Source organism: Pezoporus wallicus, unplaced genomic scaffold (genome assembly GCF_028554395.1).
Source record: "Pezoporus wallicus isolate ANWC-B61680 ecotype Strahan unplaced genomic scaffold, APGP_CSIRO_Pwel_v1 scaffold_2617, whole genome shotgun sequence".
In the NCBI taxonomy this organism is placed as follows: Eukaryota; Metazoa; Chordata; class Aves; order Psittaciformes; family Psittacidae; genus Pezoporus; species Pezoporus wallicus.
Window position 1 is genome coordinate 745,246 of NW_026637592.1, and position 24,669 is coordinate 769,914.

General features: G+C 36.0%; 1 protein-coding gene across 1 annotated transcript in view; it reads left to right on the plus strand.

Annotated features, from left to right (window-relative positions):
* GPATCH2 (G-patch domain containing 2) overlaps positions 1-24,669 on the plus strand; it is a 114,525-nt gene that overhangs the window by 78,563 nt on the left and 11,293 nt on the right. Inside the window, exons 6-9 of the mRNA XM_057406431.1 lie at positions 3,612-3,676; positions 5,891-5,930; positions 7,990-8,060; positions 24,332-24,414. Coding sequence (XP_057262414.1) covers positions 3,612-3,676; positions 5,891-5,930; positions 7,990-8,060; positions 24,332-24,414 — 259 coding nt within the window. The remainder of the gene's footprint in view (positions 1-3,611; positions 3,677-5,890; positions 5,931-7,989; positions 8,061-24,331; positions 24,415-24,669) is intronic.

Genomic DNA, 24,669 nt, shown 5'->3' on the forward strand with positions numbered 1-24,669 from the left:
TTTATATGCAGCATATTGCTACAGGATTTAATTAATAGCTCTTTGTACTGAAGGAAATTAAGTTTCATTTCAATAAAATTTGTTAAATGTTAGCTATTTACAGAGCAATGAAGTAGCAAAATTTTGGCCATTGTTTTGTTGCCATAATACAGTTGTCTAATACAATTCAGAGAGCTGCCCTCACCATTTTACCTAGTATAGAACATTGAAGTAGTGGTGCTATGCATGTGTTTGTCCAGTCCTGAGGAACTTCACCTTTTATCAAGGAGCTGTGAGCTGCTGTTGGAGCAGTGCTGCCACATAGTATTATTTCATATTAAATATTAGGAGTCTCAAAAGAAACTCTCCTACTGACTTCCTTGCAGGTAGAACACATACACTTTCTGCTTTACCTGCTGCTTTCTCCATAGGCCAAGTAATTTTTTTCCATTATCCACTCGTATTTATTTTCTCTGTTTTAATAACTCCTCCACTGTTACCTTATTACATACCTAAAGGCAGTATGTATGCACCAATGTATATCATTAAAATGCATCATTAAACTTATTCTCTTACCTATTTTATAGTATATAAAAGCTAGTGTATGAAAAAGATTTAGGACAAAACATGGATATTTTCTGCTAGTGTTGCTGTTTAAAACAAACAACCATGCTTACATCCAGGCCAGTCTCTTTTCAATAGTCTGTTTTGTTTTACATTTATAGCTATCTTAAAAGCGGCTGAGAAAAACTGTGTTATAGTAAAGATTTAAAAAGTAATTCCCTATTTTGCTTTGAAACATGAGATTTAAACCTTCCCTGTTTCTCTGAAAGAGCAGTGCTCAATAGCAGACTTTTAATCTCTGACACCATAGTTTTTATTTTCCATGTGTTAATCATTCAGTAGGAAACTGTACATGAGGAGAGGTATTTTGATCAGTTGTGTGAAAAGAAATGTAGAGAAAACTCTTTTAACAGTGTGTGAACTATTCAGCCAGTGAACCATGGCTACATGAAGACTTTGTGGAGTTTGAGCATCACTTAAAGGTAACCTCTACATTCAAGATGTGCTTCTCTGGAATGGTCAGTTTGGGCCCTTCAGCAAGGGTGTGCTTGTAGAGGGAATAAAAATGTAATGGTAATGTCAAGCTATGACAGTGATTCAGTAATGTATACTGTGAAAGCTGTTTGGGTTTTTTTGTTTTCTATGTTGCTCCAAATCAATTGCTTCTCTCTGCTGTGGAGACTCAGCAGATCTTTGGAGTAGATTTTTCTGGCAGTGAGAGAGCTAGGAGATGAGGATGAAGATAGATATTAGGTTTTGCTTTGGCTTTTGATACCCTAGATGAGTTTACAAACAGAAATTCATTAGCATTAACGTACAATAATCAGCATTCAGTTTTATGCAAAGATGTCTATTTATGCATTATTAACTTTAGTTTTATAGATATACTGTGGCTGTTTGGTTAACTGAAGCGATCTGGGGTGTGCAAGAGAAACCTGAGCAGTATACTTTGATCAGTCATAACTGTATTCCAAGCAAGTTCATATTCTCTTATAATTCAGTGGAAAAACATATTTCTGTGGTTTAGATATTAGTTTAAAACTGGCAATTTATCAAGTGATTTTTCTTGAAATTTCCATGCTTATTATATTTCAGATTATGTATTTTGAGTAAACTGGAAACTTAAACTTGTTTCCATAAGTATGGCTGCAGGTAAACAACCAATTTTAGCCTAGAAAATAGCTTTTGCTTCTGTCAACATGTTGTTTATTTTCTCCCTGAGATAAAAAGTTTAGTTTTCTGATATTTGTACCAAGATAAAGTCTGTAAACAAGATTAATATAGTGTGGAAAAGGTTGTCAGCAGCCCTGGCAAAGGAAATAAGTTGCCTCTACATAGAACATACTGTAAACTGAATAAAAGTGTCAGGTCCACCATGAGATAATGTGATCATGAACCTCTAACAAAGCATGACATAGGCACAGTTGGCTTTTCTTATAGCCACAGTGTAGAAAATGGATTACTGTATTCCAGGGATACCCACTGGAATAGCATGAAAACCTCATTTTGAGATTAATGCAGGATGTAACCCTCAAGAGCTGAGCTACATGTTTACCTATAGTGTTAAAGTAACAGTTTAGTTATTAATCTTAAAATTTGGAAAATATATATTAAATACTTGTTCATTTTTCTTCTTCTCTTTATGAATTGACATTTCTCGTTCTCATTATTAGGTGGACTATGACACTGAGATAGTAATATTTGATTACTGTTTTATTATTTCTTTATGACTTTACTATTATATTATGTGGCTCTGTAAGGTCTCAATAAGTCTAATCAAACAGTAAATTCCAAAGGCAGGTAAGGCTGTACGTGCTCTTCTCCCATGTAGCTGCCATGATTTCCTCTACTAGAGATTTGTATGTTTGCATAGATTTTCCTGCAGTAAGGTATTACCAATTCCTTTCAATCACCAGCAGCCAGAAAAATGACACCACTTAAGGGTTTCTCAGTTCAGCCCCAAGTGACATCATTCTTCACGTCAAAGGAGCTAATTTTGGTCAAATACTTTAACCATATGGAGCTCTCAAATTATTCAGTGAGTGTCCTTGAAAGTTTTCAAGACTTGGAACTTCAACGGTCCTGGCTTTTATCCATTATAACACCAGATGAGTAGGGACTTTTTCCTTTAAATGTTGAGCACATTGTTCTTCTCATGAAGAGTAGGCTGCTTTTATCTGTGAATCTGCTGCCTATGTACTTTTGGTAAGCCTGAGCCTTCCAAATGTATTACTGAGGTTTTGTGGTCTCCTTTCAAAACTGGCAGAACATCTGACTTCATTCCCACCTCTGGTCATCTATTGACAATAAAGTTATCTCCCAGGAATTGAAAATTTCTTCCTGTCTTGTTTCCAACAGGAATAGTTGGTTCTTCAAGCATGAGTTTCATCAGGTAGTCTCATTCTGCTGCTTTTACCTACCTGTAGGTGCAGACAATTTAAGCTGATTGTAAAAATAAAAATAAAGCTCTTTTTATGCATTCTTGAGCAATACCAGAGTGTAATCATCTGCTATAGTCTGCATGTGCTATCTTGCGTTCTTAAGATCATTCTTCAGTTGAACATATTACGGTTTTTTTGTTTCAGTATATATAAAGCACTAGACAAGGACTGCAGTACAGTGTGGTAAACAGTATTTTATCTTTGCTTTCTCTCCTACATCAACTTGAATATCAGAAGCTTTGTGCTGGAATACAAAGGTTGGAAGGTTTTTAATAAACTTATTGCTGTATTATCCATAAGTAATGAATTTCAAAACATCTAACTTTCATTTTTTGAAGATAAAATCCTTTGTGAACTTTTCAAAAGGAACTTAGGCCCCTGACATTTGTCAGTGTCTGATATCTGACATCCAATCCGGATTGCACATAAAGGATTTTGGGAAATCTTGCATAGCACTTCCTGCATTCAGGCTTTACTTAAAAATTGCAGCTATTTCTAATTGCATTTACTGTATTTAGTGTATTGTGTCTGGTTTATATTCAGTATTTCTGATGTTTTCTTAATAAACAATCACTGTCTGTATGTGCTGCCTCATGACTCAAAGATTTGTTTTCTTTTTGCCATTAGATAACTCCAGGACCAGGCGGTAGCAGGAAAACAGTTCACATGTCCCAGGATTGTCTTCACCATGAGTGAGTATCAGTGATGGGAGTTATAAGGGTTTTTTTAGGAGTAGTAGTAGTAGCAGCAGTATTAGTATATTATATTCTACTATTATTAGTATTACTACTATTATTATTGTTGTTTGATTTACAGTATTATCTCTGTCCTGAAGCCACGGTTTACAACTGTACAAACATGATAAAAGAGCCTGAACTCAGTTACAATCTTTATTTTTATTTATTTATATTTAAATTTTAGTATTTATAATAATTTGCAATTCATTTTGTGTTTCTTAAGGAAACATGAACTTCAGTGCTTTGCAAACGTGTTTTTATTAACTTACTAGGCGTATACTTTCTTAAAATGCAGCCTTTTTAAGGCTAGATAACAAATACAGGTTTTTTTAAAAAACCTGCTTTATTTTTCTCCAAAGGGAAATTCAGAAATACCAAGCCTGCATATATGAAAATGAACAAGCATCACATCTTTGAGTCTTAAACATGATGTATCATGAGAGGAATAAGGTTATGATAATTTCCTCGAAAAGACATTGTATTAATTGTTTAGACACATGTAAACCGGGAATGTCATGCAGTTTCAGTTTGTTTAGTTACTCCAGTGTACCATTACTGTAAACTCTTATTCTGTTCAGCTGACAACATTTAGTAACATTATTTCTTGGTTATCTCTTTTGAATAATTACAATAAGATTAAATTTTCCTATATTTTCCACATCAGAAATTTAAAACACAGGCACACGTGATTAGGAAATAATATATTTGGGGATACATTTTTATGTTCCACCTTCTGTTAGAAGCATCCACTGTTTAAACCAAAACTTGCCAAGGAGCAGATACTGCAAACAGCAAATCCTCAGTAGCAACTGTTTTATGCTACTGATCCACTTTACTTGCTAATGTGTGTGTTAACTGAAGCGGTCGTGATTTCTTAAGTTATTTGTACCATAAAGTAATTCGGTTGGTATTTTATGGGGTTTACTTTTGTTGATTTTATTATAACAAACAAATAAATAATACTGTAAGTTAATGGACAAAATCATAAAACTCAGCGTGATGTGAATATCGCTTTCTCATTACAAGAGGTCTTATTCTTTATGAAGGGTTTTTAATGTCTAAATATGAGAGGCATTCAAATTATTTCAATATATTTTTTTCAATAGAAATATGGTTTACTAATAATTTAGTCTGTGAGCCACTGGTTTGCCTCAAACCAGCAGAGCTGCTCTTCCTTGAGCATTTGCTGTTGACATTGCTCAGAGACAAGATACTTGTCTATGTGGAATTTAGATCTAGCCCATTATATTTGTTATCTTCTTCAGCTTCTGGATGTTTGTGACTTTATTTGTTGGGTCACTCACAATAAAAGCTTAACAGCAGATAATGTGATGGTCTTTTTGTGCAGTATTTTAATGGCTGGAATCCTTTTATCCATTGCCCCAAACTTATTGCTTACATGAGTAATATATAGGTGCAATATGTAATTTCAGATCCCCCTTGTTTTAATTGTTTTTTCTTTCTCCTTTTCATTTTGCAAGTGTCAAGATTTGTCTCAGGTTTGTGTAATGCTTAGTACAGCTACATTCAGATGTTAATTCAGTTCTACATGATCACATTGTGTGTGTGAACTCGTATTAATATGTTTTTACTGCTACTGGGAGAAGAATCACATTGTGAGTTCTTGTCCCTGCATGCCAGTGTGTCTGTGAATTAAGGCTGCCAATAGTCAAAATTGTGCAAGTATATAGAGATACTAATCCACAGAACTTACAGACTTTGAATTCACTTTAGATTCAAACTCAAACCTCAGTTTTTGAAATAATGCAATGTAACTAGCAGGTAGTCCACAATTCTTAAAGATCTCTTCAGCTGTAATCATTAATAAGTAGCACTTCAGCACTAAATATGTAATTGCTTTTATTTATAGCACATTCATTACAGTCTCTTAAAATACTATCATTTATATAAAACTTTCGCTTGTTCGACAAAGTATAATTACCTGTAAAGCCAATAGCTGCTCAGAAATGAAATTTGTGGTGCATTCTTTCAAAACTGTTATGGACTTAGACAGTTCAATAAAAATATCCCATAAAAATAAAGCATAGCCAAAGGCTGTATTTTCCTGGCAGACAATAAAATACTCAAAAGCACGCACGGACTGGTCATATGACAGCATGTGCTTTGTTAGTTATATTGTTAAACCTGTCTTTTCTTTTTCTCCCACAGCCACTGGTTTAGCCCTGGGGCTAGGAAGGAACATAGCCAGGTAAGAACTGCTTTGATTGAGAGCAGTTTACTTGAGATGCATAAAGGAATTTAACTACCTCTACTCCAGAGGTAGTGGGCTAGTACTTTAAGTTACTATAAACAAAACAGATATGATTTCACATTTTCTTGTAAGGAAGCATGTTAACAGCAGTGCCTTTCAGAAAGTACCTTGATTAAGAATCTTTAATTAGTCACTTAATTCCAGTTAAGTATCTTTTGAGTTTTATCAAGTTCAGTGAGAAGTCTGATTTATTTTTTTTAATGAGTTTGTCAATTGCAAGGTCTCCAAATGTTGTTTCTCAAAATGCTCACAAAATCAAGAAATGCAGAGCAATGACAAGAGCAGGCAGGCCTCTACAGGAAGATCTTCAATTCCATTTTTCTGCATTTCATTGGTTAAAACAACCACAGCAGTAAAAAAGAACTGTAAAGTCTCCATCATGTTGAAGATGTTGGTGAAACAATGCCACCAGTTTGTCTACTGAGTCCCTATCCCTACAGTGTAGTCCCTAGAAGGTCCAAGCTAGAGATGTGGTAGAGGGAATGTGAAGGCATATTTAATATTTGTTTAGCAACATGGCACTTATTTCTTTAGTTTGTCTTCAGACATGGAGACATACCTTACTTTATGGATGGTAGTAAGGTCTAAACAGAACATACTGTCCAGGAACTATAAAATATGAAAGTAAGTCTGGCTTTATTTCATTAATGTGTAGTTAACTTTAACTGTTCAGTAAAAGTAGCTGAATATATCATCACTGCATTGAAATTTAAGACTAAAGGTCCATAGATATTGGAATGCTACTATGAGGTCTCCATGCAGCTTCTCTTCTCCAGGCTGAACAGCCCCGATTTTTAAGACTGCCTAAGGCCAGTCTTTGTATGGGTAAAAAATCGTGACTACATTTAAATATGAATTTTAAGTACTCTCATTCATTGATGTTAAGAAAATGGAAATGTTATTTTACAAAAATATATCAGAATAAGTTGCCTTACCTTTGTATAGTCTTCAGATTGCCTTTGAAAACCAGACTGGACAATTTTACTGCATCTGAGAGCTAGATAGTGGAAATGATGAGGAGCATTCCTTATACAAGCAAGCTAGCTGTAGCCAGCTGGGTACAAATTAATCAAATGCAATTTTATAGGTAGGTGTAAATTTTTTGGAGTCCACACTCATGTGCAACACATTGGCCAAGTCATAAAGTTCATAATTTCCTAATTATTAGTGGACTTTTAAATGTGTTTGCAGTGAATATTAGATCCATTTACCTGTAATCTGCTTCTAAAACAGTCTTTCAGTCTATACTTTCTTCAGTATCGATTCAAGAAATATTTGTAGTTTTTATACTGTCTGGTTTTAAATTCTTTGGTGTAAATTTGACACTACAACGCAAAGTTGTTCTTTACTGTCACTGCTGCTTTACTCATGCTGACAAATATAATGCTGGAAATAGATTTCTCAGTATTGGAGATAGTTTGAATGAAAAGCCATCCTTGTCTAAAAATAAATAAAAGAATAAATAGGAGCTTGTTTCAGAAGCTGACTCACCATTTCAGTTAAATGAATCCTTCATTATTCCTACTCCCCCACTATTCTGGGAAGCTTTAATACCCTGGTTTTGTTAATTCTGTAACTTCCAAATTACAAAAGCTCCTGGGGCTTAGAAGAGTTTATAACTGTTTCATAACTGCTTAGGTACAAGTGCCAGCCTGAATAGTTTTTCATAATTTAAGTGTTCTTCAACATATTTAATTATAAAATTTTGGTAATTGAAATTGTGAAAATCATAAAATTTTACAGATGTGTTGGTTGTGAAATTGTGAATTGCATATTAATATGCTTTGAGAATGATTTAATTTTTACATATTCAATTACTTGGTGGATGTATCCTGAAATATTCTCTGTTACTGTAAAATCCTATTAATATCCATCCCTTTTACAGTCTTGGGGCAAAACTATTGATATATTACTTAAGAGGGGAAAGAATGGCATTGTCAGGGTAAAATTTCTAGAAAGAAATAAAGGCTTTGCTTGTGAACTTTCTTTTTAATAGCTTCAGCTCTTGCGAGACAACCGCTCAGAGAGAGGACACAAGAAAAACAGCTCTGTAAAAACAGCAAGCAGGTAAGTTAATACTGCAGCAGTCATTAATACTGTGCATTAACTTGTTGACTTTGTTACTCAACATTTTATATAAGAAATTACACCATTCTTCTGAGGTATTTTCAGAGGTCTTTTTGTGTGATTTTATTGAAAGGATTTCTTTCATATGACATAATCTTTGCCTAACATGGGTATTAGGCTTTATTGGTGACTATATCCAACTACACTGACTAAACTTAATCACTTTAGTAAACATCAGAATTAAATGGATGCCAAAGTAAGGTTTGTGCTTCTGGCGTGTAAGTTAAGTGCTGAAAATGTATAAAAATCATCATTATGCACACATGGTTTTAAAATCAAGAACATAACTCAAGTGCTGTAACACTTAAATTGTTCTTATATCACAGTTTGACAATAAAAATGTCATTGCGAAGAATTATAAAAACAATTCTAGTTCTACCCTCCAGCTTCTTTCCACCCCTTCAGAAGCCAAAATATTCAGCGCTGAACTGATGGGCACTGCCCTAGGGGTCTGTTTCTAGGGGAATATTTTATTACCCACTGAATCTATTCTGCTAAATAATTATTTGATTGTAGGTTTGTTTGTTTTAAACTGGTAAGCACAGAAGTATTTCCTTTGCTGTGCACACACCTGACATGATTTTTATTGTTCTGTAAAGGTAGCAATGTGCTATCAGATTACTTTTTGAACAAACTTACAATAGATTTATATATTCTGGTTAGACCTAAGGAAGAAGTTCTTTACTGTGAGGGTAGTGAGGCACTGGAATGGGTTGCCCAAGGAATTTGTGAATGCTCCGTCCCTGGCACAGTTCAAGGCCAGGCTGGACAGTGTTGAGCACCATGGTCTAGTGTACGGCATCCCTGCCCATGGCAGAGGGTTGGAACTAGATGATCTTAAGGTTCTTTCCAACCCAAACCATTCTCTGATTCTATATCATCATGTAATATGGTGGTTTTGAGACAGACGCTTGTCTTTCAGGCACTTGTCTTTTTTTTCAGGATGATCACATATAAATTAAGGTTTTTATACTGTTAAATGCTTGCTTTGATGAATACTTGGAAAGGGAGGCCAATACATCTTCCAAAAATATGTATATTAAACATTCATCTAGTTTATTGTGTATAGGTTTTGGTTACATACTCTAAAATGTTGGTTGTGCGAGTGTTGGTCATTCATCTTCAGAAACTTTGGTTATCTTCATTTATTAAACCTCTTATATTAAGCCAAAAAATTAAATCATATTTTTTCTCAGAATTTTAGAGTGAGTTCACTTTAGGTATGAACCTTCACCATAAATGCACTTTTACTATTGGGCTGCTTACAAGAAACTGAGAGTATAAAATAGATGAAAAGAGAGCAGTAAGAAACAGATCATATTTAAAGTCAGTTTAGGATCATTTCTGTGCTGTAGCAATGTAAAATGGTGCCTGAGGAATTTGAAATTATAACTTCGGTGTTTGTTATTCTGACCAGTGAAGCTCTTGGGAAGTTATTGCTACCTGTACAAACAGTTGAGTTTTCTAAAGTGGCATTAAATACCTGAAGTGGTCTTCAGCCTTTCTTCATGCCCAATCAGCAATACGTTAATGGACTGTTATCCCAATAAACATCTGGCATGGTGGTGTAAAAGCAATAGGTGGCAAATCCAAGACTGAAGACTGGCCTTTTCCATAAAATAGCTGTAATGTTAAAGTAAGACTTACATAAACCATTGTTACAATGTACATAAAGCCACAGTATCTTATAATAATGCAATACCTTTAAAAACAACAAGGTCACTTGCTAATGTTTCCTGGTACCATCATCTCTGTTTTCAAAGGCTTTTTCCTCTGGATGGATTCAGGTTATTTCAAAATAATTATTTGTGCTGTACATCAGAAACCCACAGTTTTCTCTGCCTACCACAGAAACTTCACTGATAGTTCTTTAAAGTGGCTCAAAGAAAAATTCTCAGACTTCTATGATAATGATATTTTTAACAGGCCATCTGCTGTCTTAGAATATCAAGTCATATGCATCTTATTTACAAGGCATATACTGGGCAAATTTTAGCATCCTTTCTACAGTTTAGCTGTTGAAAATAAGAATTTAATTTGCACAATGTGCAAACATTTCTTCTCTCAGGCCAGTCGCATGCCTCGTGACTTCTTTCTCCCTATAGTTTTTGATCTATAATATTTTGCTTTTTATCAAAAGCTGTTACAGTCAAAATAGGGAATTTCAGACATATAAGAACAACACGGAACAATTACGTATGGTCATAGAACCTATCCTTCATTTGATTCAAGACAATTTCTCTGGCAGGGTGGTTGGAGCCAGATGATCTTTAAGGTCCTTTCCAACCCTAACCACTCTGTGAATCTCTTCCTTACAAAAGAAATTCGTAGTGCGTAGTGACATGTGTCACACTTATCTGTGGTTAATACTGAAAGCTGATTTTCTTATGACTTAATTTTAAATCATCACTTATACCAAAAGGGTTAATCTTAGTTTCAGCAGACAATACAGAGAAGGAAAACGTGTCTGCTTAACAAGGTACCCATAGAAATTACTGATTTGATAGCAAATTATGTTCACAGAGTTAATAAAATGGTGAACATCAGCTCATTTGCAAACGTGCATATTCATTACTCTTTATGAAATCTTAAAATGGAAATCTGTCATTTAGATTTTTGCATGGGCCCAAATACCCCAAAACCCAGTAAACTGAGTTTAATTTGGTAAACAATACCAGTCAAATGTCACAAGGTGGTTACAGAATTAAGTAACTTTGTAAGAAATCCTTCATTATTATAGTGTACTACATGCATATGCAGTTAAATCTCTAAAAACAAGTGTTTACTCACACCTGAAACTCTGAGCCTTTCTAAAATTGACTGTAAATTAGTTCTTGCATGTGTTGAACTATTACAGTTGACATGTCAAAGTAATTCAGGTGAACAACCCCTTAAAAAGAGGCATACGTAAAGTAATAGCTGTGGCCTTATATTGTCTCACTGTTTGCTGCTAAATGCATTGATAGCACAGCAGCGGCAGATAAGTATTGGACATTCTATAAAATTATTGTACTTTTCCATAATACAGTTTAATCTGCTTTTATTGCAAGACTGGGTTTCTCCGGGTCTTTCTTTGTATAGTTTTTACACAACTTTATTAGTTTTCTGTTCTGGAAGACCTTTTATCTGGTTTTTGTATGTGTAAGAGATACACATGTACACACGTTTTTCTATGCTTTCCTTGAGTTTTCTTAATCCATTTTGGATGGCTGAACCCAGTTCTTGTCTCAGCACGAAGACAACATGTAAATACCCATATTGCGTTAGATCAGTCACTTGTGAAATAATTTACTCTGCCAATGCATCAGACAAATGTGGAGCTCTAAGCATTGGTAGTGGTCTGCAGTTGTCTGTGGTGGAATAATACTGATACTTTCTGGGTGAGCTTGACTATACTGTGTTGCTTATCTTAGGCTTCTTCTGTCAAAGTTAATAATAATGAGCCAGTCCTCTATAAACTAACTTGAACTTTTACCAGTGGCAAGATAATTGGATTGTTGAGATCTGTTGATATGGCTACTCATGAACCAAGAAGAGGGACAGTCCTGCACCACAACACTTAGAACCTAGATAATGTTATGCTGATGTACGTCAGCACGTGTGTTCTTCTGTATCTGACATATTTAAAAATACGCATCTATTTATGATACCTTTACAGATAAGGTTTAATCTAAAAAGATGTATTTTCCCATTCTTTAAATTGTATAACTAGTACTAAATAATGCCGATTTAGAAGCTGCATTGATTTCTCCCTTATAGCCTTGAAAAAGTTCTCTGTTTACATTATCTCTGCATTAGGACAGGAGCAATCCCCTTCTCAATCCAGCTACACTGCTTAAAGGTGTTAATTCTTCCTTGTTTTCACCGTACTCTTTCACCACTAAAGAAGTTTTCTTGTCTGCATGTTTTAATATGCTTCAGACAAAACCAGCCTGGTTAGCTCAACTCACCTATTTAAATTAAATTGGCTGGTTTTGTACAAACCATATTAGTGAGAGCTCACATGATTTCTTCTTCCAGCAGAGCTGTGGAGATGATAATCTCCAGCAGATGTGTGATAAAAAATAGCTTGGAATAGTAATGTCTTCATCTGGCACAGTTGTTAGCAGACCAAATGTCTGTCTGCAGCCCGAGGCTGTGGGCAAACAATTGACTATTGATTGAGTTATGGTGAGTTAACAAGTTGCTGCTTGGCAGCTGAACTGCCATAGCTGATCATGCGCTCACTGTTTGCCTGCTCCCGTCATAAGGTAAAACACAGTATCTGATGTCACCTTTGTAAAATGTTATGAAAACGAGTCCTGCCTAAAGAAGATTCCCCAAGGCTATGAGATTCCTTTGGTCAGCAATGGAGACAGCACTGAACGGTATTTAGCTGAGCTGCTGTAACATGATTTTGAACATGTGATTATATTATTAAATGTATGGGGCACATCCATCATACAACTGTCTGCCTTTCTCAATATTTAATGTATTTATCCTCACAATACCCTTATGAAGTTAGGAAGTACTTTTATTCTCATTTGACAGCATGACCGGAGTACTTAAACAACTTCATATTTTGCCCTTGGTCATACAGTTGTTGCCATAACTGGTTAATTTATGCTGTAATCTAAAAGCAAGAGATTTGCAGATTGGGGTAACAGCAGACTACTGAATAAGTTAAGCTTGTGTAATTATTTCTTCTACTGTGCATAATGGCCTTGTATCATATTGTTTTTACAGTGTGTTCCTGTTAAGTATCATTAATTATTTTATCTACATACTTATTTTTCTTACTGTACTGTAAGTAGAATTTATGGCACATGCATGAATTGAGAAACTGAAAAGAAAACAGTGCCCAAATTTTCACTGCTTAGAATTTGGGGGGGATCATATCTTGATAATTCTGTGTTGGCTTTTCAAACACAAACGCTTCCCCATAAGTCTTTAAAACAAAAAGCAGCTATTTGTAATTCTTACATAGTTAAGTTCTGGCTTGAAAGAAGCCTAAGTTATAAAAGTGTTTACAAGTTGGAGTTAGAATTAAAGAAGTTGGGTTTCTCCTAGCTAACTGATGGTGGGTTAACAATCTGATCAGCAGCTTACTTTGACCAAGACACTTCTTGTGGCTGTAAAGAAGGCTATGGCTTGAAGAAGAGGTGTGGTACCTTGATATGTCTTTAAAATCATCAGGAGCCACCTCCTCAGCCATTATTATAAAGCGATAGGAGGACTGTGTGTCAGTTATACAGTGATCGCCTGTTGCTTCTCTATTTTGAGGTGGCAGAGAGACTTTGAAGTCTTCTCCTGTCGTGGTGAACAGCACAGACTGCAATACAGGTCTTTGCACATCTGGAGGAGACATTCAGGAAAGCAGACTCTAGAAGCAGTATGATGAGGGTTACATAAAGGGAATAGTGCCGATTACTACTAAATGGTGAGGAGATGATGAGAGTTTTTCAAAAGTGTGTTATTGTTTTGGTTAGAAATACCACCTTTCCTGTGGTTAGAAATACAATCTTTCCCAGTTTGGAGGGGGAGCCCCTGTTTGTACATTTGGTTACTTTTCATCTGATGATACAGATCATGGTATTTCTTCACACAGATGTGACAGCATTACAGCTGGTCTTTATTTGATCTTCTAAAGAAACAAAGATGTGCAAGGATTCTGTCTGCTCCCTCTTTCCCACCGTGTCATCTGTTGTTTGGGAAAGAACCCTAATCTGCCACAGATACAAAACTATTTGTCGAGTTGCAGGTTTGCCAAAAATAAATGAAACCATTAATTACTACATTTTTTGAGCAGCTGTTAATGGATTGGGATAAGAAAACTGTACATTAGGCTACTGGTAATTACAAGAACTGTAATTGTTTAATGTGGCTTTTGCAGAATGAAATTACAATACCAGAGGAGATAAATTCAGCCAGGTTTTGAAAATGATACATGAAAAAGTGCACATACTTACACTGCAGTAAAGCTGAGGAATGCAGAGCTGGTTTACTGCGTGATTCACTTCTGCCATCACATGAACACATGTTCTCAACAAAAATACTTTAAAACGAAGTAATATTTAAACATGCTTTTTAATTCAAGTGTAAAATTATTAATGGTAGTAAGTTAATATCTTGTAACCCCAGAGCTAATAATGCAGGAGATTCAGATATAGCATTAAAATCCAAATGTGTTTACATCATTAGAAATTAACAACTAAGCAGTTTTATCTCTTCTTCAGAGTGCCATGAAGCAGTAACTGTACTGTTATTATTGGTCCTTAATAATATTTGCAGTTCCAGATTAAATTATATGAATGTTTGAGGACGCATTGTTTTCCTCCCCTGCTGTCACCCTCAGGGACAACATTATTCCAGTTTGGTATTTCTCTTCTCTGTAAAGAATACAAGGTGGTGCCATTTTGGAAGAGGGCAATTCCTGGTTGAGTTTGCTATGCTGTGTCCTTATTTTTAAGGTACCAGCAAGATTTTCACTTGGGAGAGGGGGACGGAGTGATGATAGTTTGACTGTTATTTCGGAGTGGAGCCTGTATGTGATGCTTTAATTTTATGGAAAACTTCAAGCCTCACTAGCGATTCTCACCACACAGGCACATGAAAGCTTCATATCACAGACATAAGGATGAATAGCCATGCATGAAGGAAGGGTGGGTTTGCCTCTTTCTGTTCTTACTGTAAATTAAACTGCTAGTGCAGTTTTTACATTGAGTTCCTACTAATCTTTGAAGGGATCTCTGAATCTCATATATGTAAAGCAGCATCCACTGGTGCATGTTCACTAAAATTTAGAACCACAGACACACTGTCTTCTATTCAGACTGTGGTTTTGTGTAAGGAAAGAGTTTTGGAGAAAACTTGAGTAGTTTGTCTCAAATTACATCATTTTCATTTTTATTTTCTTTGGTGCTGTTTTGAGATTTTGGTCATTTATCATAACAATACATTTCATGCTCTCTGGAAGCTAACACTCAGTAATTGTCCTAGCCAAAGGGAAGCAAAGGGCACAGTTCAGCCTGCTGATTTCTGGATTTTGGAATTAGTTTTGCCATCCCCCTGTTACTTTATATGCATATTTTAGAAGTATTGATATTGCTGATTAATAACAAATATAGAACATATAAGCATAAGTAAAGCTTTTGCTATTAAAGAATTTTGAAACTAAAAAAGACCCCAATGTTTCTTTAACTTACCTGCTCTGTTTTGCTATTAGAAAGTCAAATTTTGCATTCACTCCTACACAGACAGACCCCTTGTACTCAGTGGAGCTCTGTGACAATTACTGAGGGGAATGGGTGCAGAGTGTAAAGAAGTATAATTGGCTTAATGTTCAGTGTCAGCTTTAGGGACTTTTTTACATCCTCACGTCCCAACTTGCATAGAATTGTTTCTTTATCAGATTAACTGAATTATAACTGTACTATCTTGCCCAATGAGATTGTTTGAAGTGTTGTTTCTCTAGTATTAAAAATAGAGAAGTGAAAGGGACTAAGGGGGAGAGTGATGCTGGGGTCCAGCTGCAGAGCTGTTATTTTGTTGGAACTGATTGGAAGGCAGTAGGATAAGGACTTATCACAGTAGCTGTAATATGACAAAAAACGTATGAATCACAGGTCCAGATCTAGGTCTGAATGACTGGTTAAAAATCATTACATTGTGCTTCCTGTTTTCCTATGGTAATTGAAATACTGGTCTCTTATGCCGCACCAAATGCATTCTAGTGGGCCATGCTTGCTCACCTTCACAGAGGCAAAGAAATTACCATACAGGCTGAGTGTTAAGTGCTTGCAACCTGATAAGACATGTTCTTTCTTCCATTTTGGAGCTTCTGTAATAGATACTTGGATTTTTAGTGTTGCTTTTTGTTCCATACCTGATTTAAAAGTAAAGGATTTTTAATATGATGATAATGTTTGCAATAATTTATCCTAACTGTATACAAATGTAATTCAGAACTTTAAGATGTGTTTTAGATTCTTTTCAATGAAATACATTTGTCCTGCACTGAGTTTATTTAGTGAATGTCATACTTGGTAAACAAATATGTATCCAGAAATACCTGGAAGAAATAGTTTAGCTGACCTATCAAGTCCTTCTGTTGATCTGTTCAAGCCCATGGTGACTGCTCAAGTCATAACGATACTTTCCAAATCACTTCAGAGCTGGATCAGGGCCCATATATGTTGAATATCAACAATGTTGTCATGAGATAAAGAAGAAACCAAAGAATATTTACATTAGAATTTGTAAAACTATATTGTCATGTAACAGGATGGTATTCTATTACTACAATTTTCTAGCTATGTTTCGTTGTTACATGAATATGAGCATTATTTTTGTCAGGTGTTGCTCGACACAGAACACTAATGGAACTTGCTGTTAAAAACCATTTAGAAATATTCTGAATTAATATAAAATTTATATTCTGAACGAGTATAAATACTCATTTCCTGTCTTGAAAATATGAGATCATGTCATTTGTTGGAAGAACAACTGTAAGTTTTAGCTATTTAATTTTTAACAAAAGTGGGTTTTTGGGATTTATTCCCTCAGAGTTCCTTCATGACTTGTTTGTACACCAAGATACTGGTTTGGATTTGCCTTTGTGTAATTCATATACTTTTGATCAATTCCAACTCATGCCCAATTATATTACACTAAATTAACATAATTCAGCAGATGTTGATATTTAAATGTTTTCTGGCATTCACATCTTGGACAGCTGTCTTAGAGCTTGGGGAAAAGGCAAACATTTAGAGTTAAATGCTGAACATATGTTTAAATTACTAATTAGAAACAAGAAAAAACACAATGCATTATCCTTTCTGAGGGCAGTAGACATCGAGGAGGGGAAACATTTTTTAGAGGATGAATTCACAAATGAAGTACAAACATGACTTGAGATTGGGTGTCAAAACATATGCAGTGATGTGAGTTTTCATTTTCCAGTGTGTCTGGTAAAGTTATACAGGATGGAGTTGAATGTGTAGATTCGTAGAGTTCAGGTAAATTTTGGGTGACTGCTGTGTCTGAATGACACTTGAAAGTGCTGAAAAAGATAACAAAACAGAACATATTAGGATATAGTGGTAGGTGATGAGGTAATCTGATAGGGCCAGGGGAAGATTGTATTCTTTTCATAATAACGTTGCACTAGGACTTTCAGTAATACAGGTCTGTCATCCTTATGTTTAAAGTTATGTTGTGAACAGATTGGCATAGGATGAAAGGAGTCTGATGGAGTTGCACGGTTTTATCACATCTGTTTAAGGTGTAATAAAAGGAAAATAAAGGCCATAGCTCTTCTGGTTAATAGAATGGTTTTCACACTTATGGAGGCAGGTAAAGCAATCTGTTGTGTAGATGATGTCATTCAGTCAAGTCTGAAGGGAAGCTTTACTATTTGTAAAAGATGTGGAGGAATCAGGTGTGGAACTGATTCCACCATTCCACCTGACTGATGTCTGAGAAAATTCATACCAAGAAGAAATATATATTCATCTTCATAAGCATTAAAAATTATGGATACGTTGAACATGCATCGTATTTCATTATTCTGTTGCTAGCTCTTTAGCACTGAATGAGAAGTTTCTGTAAGGACTTTTCATCTAATTTGTAGTCAAGACTAATTTACAGCAGTACTGGTCTACTACTCCTAGCCAAGAGAGAAATACTTCTAATACTGTGAACATCAGGGATGATGATGGGGGAATATGAGTGTATTAGTGAATTATTTCACACATTAAAACCAAACCCAAGCAAACCAGAGGAAGTGATTTCTAAGTCTCTGATTTCTAAGAATCTGTCTCCTGATCCTGTGTATCCCCAGTGCTGCTTTCACAGGTTTCTTAAAAGCTTGTGACATTCTTCTCATCCACTGAGAGGGTTTGGTAGAAGTAGAGGTAGATCTTGTGTGCAGTGTGAGCATATTTCAGTGTCCCAGTATCAAAAGTATGTATTTTTTTCTGGAAGAAAGGCACAAGTGAGGAATTGTTCACCAAGAATACAGCTGTTGCAGCAGCTTTGATGTAGACTGTGGCGAGCAGTCTGGCTTTTAATATGCTGAGTGCCTAGATCGCCACCATTTGGCACATTTCTGTCTATCACAAATATACCAATAACGAAAGTGCTTTCACACATTGATATGACTAGAGTCAGGTAAGTTTGTATTGAGTGAGGTTTATCTCAAATATTTTTAATAAAACATCGGTGAGTTGTTTTTCAGGATTGCTCCTGATATTAAGATGTGGAGTCCAAATCTTCCTTGTTAAAGCAACTGTTATGTTCACACCCATGTGTCTTAATCTACTCCCCAAGAATGTTGACCTCAAAGTAGTGTCCTGTGCATCTACGGGAAGTGCACATGCTGTGCATATTTTAGAGAGCAAAAGAATGGATGTTTCATGTTACTCTTCTCTGGGCGTTCAAATGGAGACCAGAGGCTGTGTCCGTGTTTTGGGCAAGCTGTATGCTACAAAAGAATAGAGGAAATATTTCCTTCTGAAATTCCTTAGCCATTGTTTTTCATCTGTTTTTCCTCAAAACAAAACCTGTGTTGCATATTTCAGTGTAATATTAAGAAGTCATCGTGTATCTTTTCTGTGGTTATATTGAGATACATTCCAGCGACAAAGATTAGAAGTGTTTGCTATACCTTGCTAATACAGAATATTCTTTCCAAATTTACACCACCAGTTGCCTACTCCATGTATTTAGAATTTACCTTTACATGTAGAAATAATAGGCTTAATGGTGTTTACCTCTAAACTGATTATAAACTATTCCATGGGCTCAGACGCTCTTGAATCCATTGTCTGCCACGTGTGGAGGTTGGGAAGGTACAGTGAAAGCTGAAGTTCACCCAAGCTCTCTTATTTAAGCAGTGCTCATGGATGTCATTGGCCACCAGATACAGCAATGTCTGCATTTTAAGCCATTTAAGAAATGAGATAATCTGTACTACAGGTCCATTCTGTTTAATGATACGAGAACCATTTCTGTGACATTTTTGTGTAAACAAAACTTAAATAATGGGGTGTTTGCTCAGATTATTCTTTGATTTTATAATGTTCCACACATTCCATTTTTTTTGATCATTTTATTGGCTTGCTTCTCTGTTATGCAACTGTGAGTTGTTGAGTTCTTCTGGTTTTTCATTTTTTTGTCTGCTGTTTGTGAATGTTGCCTCACACACACCCTACTCAGTTTCAGTTTATAGGAAATTTTTCATCATTCAAGCTTTATGTGACTTGTGGTCCTCACTGCATTCTCTCTTTAGTCATATCCATATTCATATCTATATTTTAAGACTGAGAACTGACAGTTTCAGTTAGATTTTGCCTTCAAAATAATTCTCTCAGGTCCCTTCTAAAATGCAAACCAGCCAACTCTTGCCTTATTGTAATGTCTTGTGAAAGAAGCTCACTTAAAGGCTTTTATCAAACCTCTCCATTAGCTGAAGCATTCAGCAGTGATGAACTTGCTGAGTTGTACAGCCATCTGCAGGAATGCCCTTGATACTGTGGCTGAACAGTGTGTCACTGTTTACTGTGCATTTGTTCTTCAGGTGAGAGAGATGTTAATTGGAATGTAGTGATAGGGAAGTATTGATCATTACTAATTTACCTAGCTATGAAATAGAAATCAGTCTAAACACACCCTCTGCCTGTTAGTAATCAGTACTTCTATGCATTTTTGACACAAACAGAACATAAAACCATCACTTCCATTACTTACAAGTTATATTAGCCATGCTGTAGTGTCATCTGGTAAGTGGCTTAACACTAAATATACTAAGGGGCAAAATTAAGTTTGCCTTAGTGATGTAAACATTGGCGCAGTTACAGTGCATCAGCAAAAGCAACTGCACTGATACTAAATAAAGGATTGCGGCTTGCAAAGAAAGTGACAGCAGACAGACAAAGTGAAGTGAACCACGGGCATGTTGCGGTGAGACATATAAAATAAAATCACAAATGTTTTGGTTTTAGTATGTTAGTAGGCAGTTCCCCTTTGTGCAGTGGTGGCCTTGGTAGTTCAAGCCATTGTATCAATGCGTGTGAAACTACATGCTGTGTAACACTGCAGTCAGTGCACCTTTCTGAAGAGACTGGGGAACAATTGCCACATTACAGCATGTAGGGATAGGACAAGGGAGAATGGCTTTAAGATAGAAGAGCGTATATGTAGATTAGGTATTAGGAAGAAATTCTTCACTGTGAGGGTGGTGAGGCACTGGCACAGACTGCCCAGAGAAGCTGCGGCTGCCTTATCCCTGGCAGTGTTCAAGGCCACGTTGGAAGGTGCTTGAAGCAACATGATCTAGTGGAGGGTGTCCCTGCCCGTGGCAGGGGAGCTTTAAGGTCCCTTCCAACCCATGTAATAACCCAGAGAGCTAGAACTCAATTTCAGGAGTATCTGCTGTTCTACACCCATTTTACTGTATTACTCTTCTCAATGACTGGACCTCTGATAGCAGCAAAAATCATAACTGCTCATGAAAGGGTTAAGAACCACTTTATGTTCTTAGTTTCTCCAAAGGTGGCTTACAATTGGAGCAGTGTAGCTGTAGGTTCACCTGCAGAGCAAGATGCTTTTTTAGGAATGGTGCGTTGACTGCGTAGGTCAGGGTAGATAAAAGTCTGACATAGCTTCCTAAAAATGGCTTGGGGAGGTGCACGTGTGTAACTGCAGAAAAGGCACTCATCAAAAATATTTGTTTATTGAGCTATAGAAATTACAGACAAAGAGATCCTGTCATGTAAGTGTAGATAGGAATGCTGGAGGAGCTTAAAGAGGGAGTTCTAGGCATGTTACCATATTAAGGGCAATTTCCTTGAAAAAAGAAATTGTAGGGAGAGTGCAACTATTTAAGAAGGAGGTAACAGTTTCTTTCAGTGAATGTTTGTCACAGGAACGTATAGGTGCTTGTGAATTGTTTTACATCTCATTGCTTCTATAAAAACACTTGCTATATCAAAACCCTTTCTGGAGTGTTTACTGTTTTTTTATTGCAACTGCTATTCTGCTGTTACTGCCTTCCCAGCCTCTCTTCATTTTTGGAGGTTCTTATGTACCACCTAGAAAGGAGAATCTCAACACTGCGCATGATGGAAAATTAATACAAATTGGCAGTGGCTTTTCCAGTCTTTTTGCTCAATACAGTGAGGCACGACACAACAACAACAACAACAAAATTCTTGGCACGCCAGTGCAAGTTCACAGCAGCCTGACTTTTGCAACCCTCTCGTTTCTCTCTGCCACAACTTTGCCACTGCTATGACACTTGCAGGCCTGCTCGGCCGCGGTGCAGCTGATGCCCTGTCCATGCTCATATTTTTCTTATTGACAGTGAGTGTTCTTGCCAAACGCCAGGGACCATAGTCACATCTGTTTGTCTCCCAAGCTTGTCTGAGGCTGCTTGGGAACACTTTTTATCCAGAGGGCAGCTTTAACTAGGCCTAATACTCTGAAAATCCTCTATTTGTAAATGCATACAATGAGGCGACAAGTTCCTGTTGTCTTTCCTTAGAAATTATTCCGTTTGACACTGCTTGCTCCAGTCCCTGTCACCAGCACGTCAAAAGCCAAGTTTTCAGGCAAGGTGGTCTTAACAAGTTTTATTTTTTTCCCTAATAAAATGCCTAGCTTCCCTCCAGAGCACTATTTATAAACAATAGCTGGAAGCAAGCTAGGGGTAAGTAGAGAAAAGTCAGGCAAATAGCTTTCTTCCTCTCCGTAATCTGTGCTCTTCTGATTTAATGCTAAGAAACATAATGCTGAACTTAGTCTGATTAAGAGTCAAAGTTCTCCCTCATTTATAATACTCCCATTACAAGCATTTCAAAATGTAGTGTTCAGCATCAGAACACTACTTCATTTTGTCTAAGCTGCCAGTTCCAGAGCAGTGATATTTTGTGTCTGTTCCTCTTAAAAATCATTGTAAAAAAGCTTTTTGTTTTACTGTGATCTACATTGGCAGCGCGTATCAAATGTTAAGACCTGGCAAAAGCAAATGCTGCTTTAGAATCCCGAACTAGCTTAATGTTTGATGTTAGTGACCATAAAACCAGGTTTGACAAAGCTTAATTTATGCTCTGGTATATTGTTATTTATTTGTGGTGTACAGAGTTTTTGTCGACAACAAAGAAATACCCACTCTCACCTTGGCTGGTGACGGGGTTGTTGTGCTCAGCAAAGGCGAATGATTCATTTATGCTGAAGGAACAAGGCTGCCTTTCAGACGTTCATTGATTTTAAATTAAAAAGTAACTGCTATGTTCTACATGAAGGGTGACAACAATAACAAAGTAGTCCTTACTTAGTGTTATTTGTTGCAACTCCATTTGGTGTGCCTGGAGGAAAAGTGGGGAGACCCTAGTACCATAATCTTACAGATCAATAATCTAGATATCTCAATGTAGTGTAACAGATAATCAATTCTGGGTAAAATAACTCAAACGCTGGTGCTGTTACTGCTGTAGCTCAGGTCTTCAGGTTCAATTGCCTGACTTTATTAATTTTTATCTTTCATCCTGCTTGTATTCCTGGAGACTTTCTCCCTTTTTCATTTGGAAGAGAAAATGGACAGTTGTACTCTGTTTAGCATCGAATTTACCACACAACTTATTCTGCATGTTTAATATCAGTATTAAATATCAATCTATTGATAATTAAACATCTCAAATGTTTCTTTCTCTAAGAACTGTTTCCCCATATTGTATTTAAATATGAATATTGTACAGTCAATTATGAAAGGGTTTCTTTCTATATTTAGAACTGAAATTTATCACTGTGTTAAAACTAGTTCAACTGTGTTCAGTATCTAAATGTTAAAATAGAATGCAGTTTCAACATAGAAGAGTTGTAAGGAAAATATGTGGTTTAGAACAAAGAGAATTCAGTAAGTGTTGAAATAAGGTTTCATTACGTGAAGCGAGATGCACTCCTGTGTGAAACTTAAGTTTCTTGGAATATTTTATTATTTAAATAAAAGCACTCTGGTACTTGTTAATGTACTGTAACATTTTAGGCAAAGTATGTCAAGAATTGTACATTGTCGTCTTTTTCATCAAGGAATTGTTATCACTCTTACATTATTGAGTAGATCTGAGGTCTCTCAACATTATATGACCATTTGTTATTCATTTAGAAGCAGTACAGCTTTAAAAAGTTTATAAATGCAATGAAGGATAAGCCATATATCCTCACTGAAACCAGATCCCGTGAGTGACAGAGTGTTACTGTGCTACACTAGACTGTCAGATGCAATTCTCAGCTTGTAATTTTATCAACATTCACTGCACCTCTGTGGTAAGAATCACAGTTCTCTGTAACATTTATGGAGACGTATTAAGATTGTGAAGTATAGAAATTACTGCCTTTTCCTCCCTTCTGTTCTAGTTCTTCCCCAGAAAAATGCCAGCTACATATATTCCATTCTTTAAGCACTGTATATTACTTGAAGATAAATAACTCTAACTGTCCTTTAAGGTTATATTCCAAAATTCAATATTTGGAAATTCCAAATGTACCCTTTTCGGTGGTACCTGACTTCTAATTGCTGGCTTTAAAGCAATAAGATTTGCTTGTTTGTCATCCTCTGCAGTTCCACCAATTTTCCAGTCTCCAAGTGGAAGCTCATAATTCTTTAATGAGTATAACAGATACTGTGCTTCTATGTTATCATTCTCACAACTTGCCAGTGAATTAGAAAAGGACAAATTGCTGTGCTACAGGTTTATTCCATGCACCTTCAAAGAGTTTACTCTTTCATGTTTTATCATTCATTCTTCAAGTTACCTTAAAGTGAGAATGGTCTTCATGTAATAAATGATGTTCTGGCAGTGGGGTGTTACTAGCCAACTGATCACAATACCAACAGTATTGTGACCTCTGTAGATATTTAATCTTAGCTATTTTCCTGTTAGGAGCAGCAGTGTTTTTGTTTTATGTTGAGCTAGAAAGATTGCCAGTTTTGAAAATTAAAAAGCATTCCCTTTGTATTATTCATTCCTGCAACAATTTACGATGCTGCATTTAGATACTGAGTGCTTGTCAACAAACATAATTATACTTTGATATAAACAAGATTGGTGGCATGATTGTGCAGCTTCATCTCAGTTGAGAATGTTTTGATACAGGTTCAGATTATACAAGCTGTGCATTTACGTGGTGGTTTTCTTCCTTTGTTAATAGTTTTCTTCTGTAATTACTTGCAGGCAAACCAGTGTACATTTAGGATCATTGTGCATGGGAGACATCAAACGGAGAAGGAAAGCTGCTCCCCTGCCAGGACCTACAGGTAACCAATTTCCCTGAGACAGAACACAAAACGCACGATGTTAAATCTCTAAATACAAAGCAGTAGGTCAGTGACCCAGAGAAATGCTTGATAAATTCAGTAACTTCCCATATAACTTCAGGTATGATCTATTTTTATTTGTTAATAGAGATTAAGAAATAAATAGGGTCTCTTAATTCTCCTTCAGACATTTCTGATTTCTAGTCCTTTGTAGTCAAGCCTTTAAAGAGAATGCATCTTTGTTTTCATATAGCG